Source organism: Strix uralensis, chromosome 3, assembly GCF_047716275.1.
Source record: "Strix uralensis isolate ZFMK-TIS-50842 chromosome 3, bStrUra1, whole genome shotgun sequence".
Lineage (NCBI taxonomy): Eukaryota > Metazoa > Chordata > Aves > Strigiformes > Strigidae > Strix > Strix uralensis.
The window spans coordinates 17,605,399-17,611,398 of NC_133974.1; the positions used below are offsets into that span (position 1 = coordinate 17,605,399).

At 46.8% G+C, this 6,000-nt stretch overlaps 1 protein-coding gene across 3 annotated transcripts in view; it reads right to left on the reverse strand.

Moving 5' to 3' along the window:
- Positions 1 to 5,700, reverse strand: part of ASAP2 (ArfGAP with SH3 domain, ankyrin repeat and PH domain 2) — a 93,001-nt gene extending 87,301 nt beyond the window's left edge. For 2 of the 3 annotated variants that reach the window (XM_074861586.1, XM_074861585.1), the window contains exon 1: positions 5,286 to 5,700. In XM_074861586.1, the coding sequence (XP_074717687.1) occupies positions 5,286 to 5,411 (126 nt within the window). In that variant the 5' untranslated portion in view covers positions 5,412 to 5,700. The remainder of the gene's footprint in view (positions 1 to 5,285) is intronic. The other variant, XM_074861584.1, reaches the window with a different exon arrangement.
- Positions 5,701 to 6,000: the final 300 nt, after the last annotated feature.

Genomic DNA, 6,000 nt, shown 5'->3' on the forward strand with positions numbered 1-6,000 from the left:
ACACTCATGTAGTATAAGACAGAACTCCAGTCCTAAAGACCTAGTAAGAAATACATAATGGGGAAAGTATAAATTTTAACACACACGTGTATGCATGTATCCAGTCTCACATTTGCCCACCCTATCAAGCTGTTACTACCTCTTGTTTTCATTAGCTTTGCAGAACCAAAATGGAACAGAGAGAATTACAGAATTTCAACATACAAGAAGGAATGAAATTCAGTAAGCATCGATCCCTTACACCTCTCCAAGCCAGCTGAAAACTGGGGGATTACCTTAGGTGGCAGGAAGTTGTTACTATTTCCGATACAAAAACTTCTGTTACAAGTAACAGTGAGGAAGGAAAGAATTTGATACTGGAATGAGAAATTACATGCTGCATTCCTAGGACTGGAAATTACTAAAAACAAAAAAACAGTCTTTTAAACTGTAAAATAACAGAATAACTGAGGTACAATAATCATGGTTTAGGATTTATATAACAAAGGCAAGTAGAGACCTGAAATTAGAAGTTATGGCTTTAACATTAATTTAACAGATTTTACAGAAATTCCTGTAACAAACAAACAATTGTTTAAACAAACCCCAAACAATTAAAATCTATTTCTATCCAGAGAACTAAGACCATCTTTGGTACTACTATTCTGCTTCTTTTGACTGTATGTTCTACATCTTTCCACCACACATTCATCCTCTACTTCTTACAATACATCCATCCCAGTAGCAAGTGCTACTATGCTGGGGAGGGTGTTCCAGTAACCTATTAAACCTCTCAATGTTTCCATTCTCCTCTCTTTATAGGGAAATCTGTGCATGCAGTGAACTTTAAGTAGGTGGGGTAAACTTTGCACCTCAAGTCCTGATTTAGATGGAAATGTCTTCAGCAAGTGAACTGTCTGCTACTCTGTTTCCACAGCAGCCTGCACAACAGCCCCCTGACATTCATTCTTGGTCCAGAAGTGCTGGACCATGATAAACAGGTAGAATAGAAATAAATAGGTAGGATTTTTATGGGCTTCAGTTCCAATCTTTATTGTAAAACTTAATCCATGCTTCACAAAAGAGTGACACACTTGGATTCTATTAATTAAATCACTACAATTTCTAAAAATCTTTAATGATCACAGCTATTAGGACCACTTTGCAGGCTCATTACAGTTTAGAGAGTATTTTATTTAACTTACAGCACATAAAAGAAAAGTGTATGTTCTAAGTAATAGCAGTACTAAAATCAGATGTTTAAGTGTTCACATATTAAGAATGGTCACAACACATTTTTAGATCCTGGGATCTTTAACAGAAACAGTCAGCTAAAAAGACTGCATTTGTCAGACTAGATTACTGATTTCAAGCAACCCCTCCCCCAATCATGTGACTATGCTCTGCACTCTATCAATTAAAACTTGTTTAATCTTAGTCACTATCATACATGCAAAGATTAAACAGTAACCTGTAAGGGCCTGTGACATATACTGCTCACTTGTACTTTTGTTTTAGCAGAAGCTAAAGATTCCCAACATTTTGCTAAGCAACGTCCTAATCCCAGAACAATGCAGAAATTATATGATTCCTTTTCCTTTGAAATCATGTTGTGTTCCCTGAGCATGCCTTTCCTAATCCCTTTTCCAGTACTGAGAGCAAAGGATCAGAATCTCTTTCTCAAAGTGTTTGAATAGGCACCAGTTCCCAAACTGCAATGCAGGCGCTTCTGGTGATCTCAAAGGCCATGATCCAGGGTCTGTAATTTGTGCATACAATCACATAAAACAGTAAACCAAAGTATTTTCAACTGATACTAAAAATCAATCATATTCTGCAAGTGACAGAGGTCAGTTAATCCAAGTTCAGAAAACAATGATTTAAGGCAGTATCATTGCCCACATAGACATATCTGTAAATTATACACTTATAATTGTCCAACATCTTATTGATTTCCTCATTTAACAAGCCTTTTCCACTCCATCACTGAAAGCAAGGCCTCATTAACAAAACTTCGAAGACACCGTTAGATACCTACTTAATTAACTAAGACAGAATTACAAAACTGGTAGCCAGCAGTGTTAATGATAAGTGCAAAAGACTTCCCCTTGGGATGTGGAGACAGGTATCTGTGTTTGCACAGAGCTGAGCTCAGGCTAACAAGTCACACTAGCCCCCACCTCCTGTGCTTTTGCACTGCCTCCCCCTGTGCTTCCGCTTCCAAGCGGCACAAGGCTTGGGACACTCAAGCTGGCTTCATGGAGGCAGTTCTATAGTCCATTCCAGAACCAGATTTGCTGGGAAAAGCAGTTAAGAGACATCCTAAGTATCAGTATTAACCAGTTAATTCATTGATTTAATACATGCATACAGTATCCTGGAAAATGAAAACTTAACTGTCTTCATTTAATATACTCTTACAGTCACTTGTTAATATAATATCAATGCATACACAAAGCCAGCAGTCAGCACGGTTTCAACTTACCTATTAACTCTTTTGAGTAACACATTCCCTAAATCATATACAGCCAGACTTCCTAGTTTTCAGAACTGTACTGTCTAGTGCAACCAAGCAGCACACGCTGGAAACTGATACTTCACAGTACTTGTGACACTGGAAATGCCCAGGTTCTTCGTACTACCTGTACATTTTTAGATGCGTTTTTTACTAAGACTTAGTTCATAACATGCTGATGAACTAATTCTTGCCTAGCCTTTTAGAAAAAAGGTGCTGAGCACTGACTTCCCTATTACACAATTTATAGACAGCTTTTTATCAAAGGATCACATTTAACCTGAAAAACCAGGCATGTCACGCTGAAGGACCTGAGTATTTCCAAACCAAAGAAGTCTAAGTCTGAAAAAAGATTTCACAGGTTTGAAACTATGAAAATTTGTTTGTTGCTCTTGATAAATCACAAAGAAAAAAATTCATTTCAACACATGCTTTAGGACAGCAGCACAAACAGGCAGCAACTGCTGATATTTTGCCAAAAGTGCTAAATAGATCAATACTATTAAGAACAACTATAGCCAGTGCAATCTCTCGTCTCCTGCCTTGCGAACTTTAATTAGATCTGTAAGACACTAGGCACATTCTTTATCATCATTATCATACAAGATAATTTTTGTACCTAAGCTAGCAGACAGTGTCTAATATCCAAAATATGCAGAGATACAAAGATTTAACATACTGATCGAGTTTCTTCAAAAATCAAACAGCAGTGTATCAGAGATATGACACAAAACAAAATGCCAAGCAGATTAAATAAGAAAGGAATCCACCATATTCAAATTTTTAAATGCGTATCATTCTCTGAATGTAAAAAAAAGACTTTCAAGATGCAACTTCCTGAGTTGAATCTTCAAAACACCTTAAGATACATATGTCACAAATTTCATGCCATCATATAAATTTTTATCATCAGACATGAAAATGAAAAACAAAAAACTTTTTAGCATGTTTTTCTAAGAAATAACATGACATTTTTGCAACCACACAGCTTTAGAAATTGAGGCTTAGATAAAGGCAAATTTTTGTGAGACTTGTAACAAAAATCCCTAAATCTAGCAAAACTGCTTTTGACCCAAACGCTTACACTAACTTCGATTTTGTTAATCATTATTAAGCAGCTCTACCTTACGACTAAAATGATTCACTATTATGTTCTTTAAGAAAAAGTTTGATACAGAATTGTTGATCTCAATACTATCAGATTTATAAGGTATAATTAAATCCAGGCATTTAAGTGCAAGCTTGCAGGGAAGAAAATTACCTCAGGAACAAAACAGTAATTCCTTCTGTGCAGATTATTTTGAATTCAACTCCTTGCTTTAGTGGTTTTGGGAACTGGCAAAACAGGAAAATCTTGAAAAGGGTGTTTAAACACCTAACCTGGGTTTTGTTCACTTAAGACACCTTAATAATCCATTGCTAGTGGCAGTTCTTTTGTAAGAAGGGACATCAACTACTGACAAGATTCTTTTTGCTGAAGAGGCTCTTTTTAAAATATATGCTTACTGTCAAACAAACCAACCAAACACACACTGTAAGAACTGATGTAACAGGTAGATGGAGCAAATTAATCTGCATCACAAGCAAGATTCGCCCCCCCTCCCACAAGTTAGTTCAGAGAAGCTGCTAGAGGGATCAAGATACACCGTCGCTTCTCTCATTTCATTGTGCGTATATGACTGGGACGTGGAATGTGCTCTCACTGTGTTCAGACCTGTCCCAGATTTCCCTCTGATTTGAAACAGGAGGGAAAAGAGTTTCTCTCTCTCCCCCCAGTGCTGGCAGCCACCCTCCGTGGTAGGGAGGGCTCTTACCACCAGCTTCAACGGCACGTTTCGAGTATCTTTTAAAAAGCAAACGAAACGGCTCTCTTCGCGAGACAAAAGCGCTCACACGAAGTATCCGCAGCCCAGGCTGTCCAAGCGAAGGCAAAACAGAGGGAGCTCGGGCTCCCGCGCCCCGAGGGGAGGCTGAACCGGCGCCGCTTCGGGGGCGGCGTGTTCTCGCCTCCCCGGGAAGGGCAGGCATCGCCTCACGACCCCGGAGAAGCGGTTCCTGAGGGAAGGCTACCTTAAAGCATATGCCCGAAGGGGGGGAGGGTGTTTAAATTTCTGTGTGCGGGGACTGGAACGGAGATTAAATCCCACATGTGCCAGGAGGCAGGCAGACACACACACCTGGGGGAAAGGACACTCCAACCTCCCGTACCGCCAGGACTGACGGGGCCCAAGCCCCTCGCGGCAGCTGGCGGGGCGGGCAGGAGGGGCTGCGGGGGCCGAGGCGGTTCAGGTGTCCCTGTGAGGGAAGGGGCAGAACGGGGAGGCCGGAGAGTTCAAGTCCCTCTCCAGGTAGGAGGGCAGACGGGCGGAACCGGCCGGCTCCGCGCTCCTCGGGCGCCAGGCGGAGAGAGAAAGGCGGGCTCGGCCTCCCCTGCCCCAGGGCTGAGGGAAGCGGGCGTGGGGGCGGCCGGCGCCCCTGCCCCGCCGTGCGCTGAGGGGCGAGCTCCGAGGGGGCAGGCGGGCGGAGGGCGAGCCCCGCGGGCCGGGGGACCGCAGCGCCTCAGCCCTTCCCCCCTCTCCCTTTTCTTTCCCCTCTCCAGCCGGGCGAGCCCCATTTCCTCTCAGCGGCAGCCGAGGGCGCTCCTCGGGGCCGGGCGGGGAGAGGAGAGGGAGCGGCAGGAGCCAGCGCCGGTAGCGCCTTGTTCTCTGCTGCCGCGGCGGCGGGCAGCCAGGCCGGAGGGGGCTGCGCAGCCCGCTCCCCGCCCCGCCGCGCCTCCCCTCCCGGGGCTCACCTCCTCGATGGCCGCCACCGTGTTCCTGCACTGGGCCATCCGGGTGGTGAAGTTGGAGGCGGTAGGTGACTTGTAATCCTCATTGGTCTCGGACACGAATTCCGACACGGAGATCTGGTCCGGCATGGCGGGGCGGGGATGAGTGGGGCGAGGGGAGGGGAGAGGGGAGGGGGGGAAAGCAGGCGGCTCCGGGGGGAGGGGAGGGCCGGGGGGGGCTCCCCCCTCACATCGCTCGGCAACCGGCGGCGGCAGCGCCCTCCTCGCAGCCCCGCCGTCTGGAGCGGTGTTGTTCCTCCGTCGCCACACAAGGAAATTCCCCGCACCCACACTCCTCCTCCCCGCGCGGTCACGCAGCACCGGGGGCCAGGCACACGCCCAGCGGCGAGCGGGGAGAAGGCGGCGGCGGCGGGAGCTGCCTCCGCACCCCGCCCTCCCTCTCGCTTTCTCCCTCACACAGACACACACGCACAGAGGGCGGAGGCGGGCCGAGGCGCGGCCGCAGGACACCCCCCCCCCCCCCCCCCAGTCTCCACACGCCCGGAGGAGACCTGTCGCCACGGACTCGCCCCCCGGCGCCCGCCCTGAGAAGATGGCGGCCCCCTCCCTCCCTCCTTCTCTCCCGAGCCCCGCCGGGGAGAGAGGAGCGGGCAGAGGTGGGGGGAAGAGCGCGGCTCTAACGGCAGGCACCGGCTGGGTAATCCCAGGGACGGGCAGG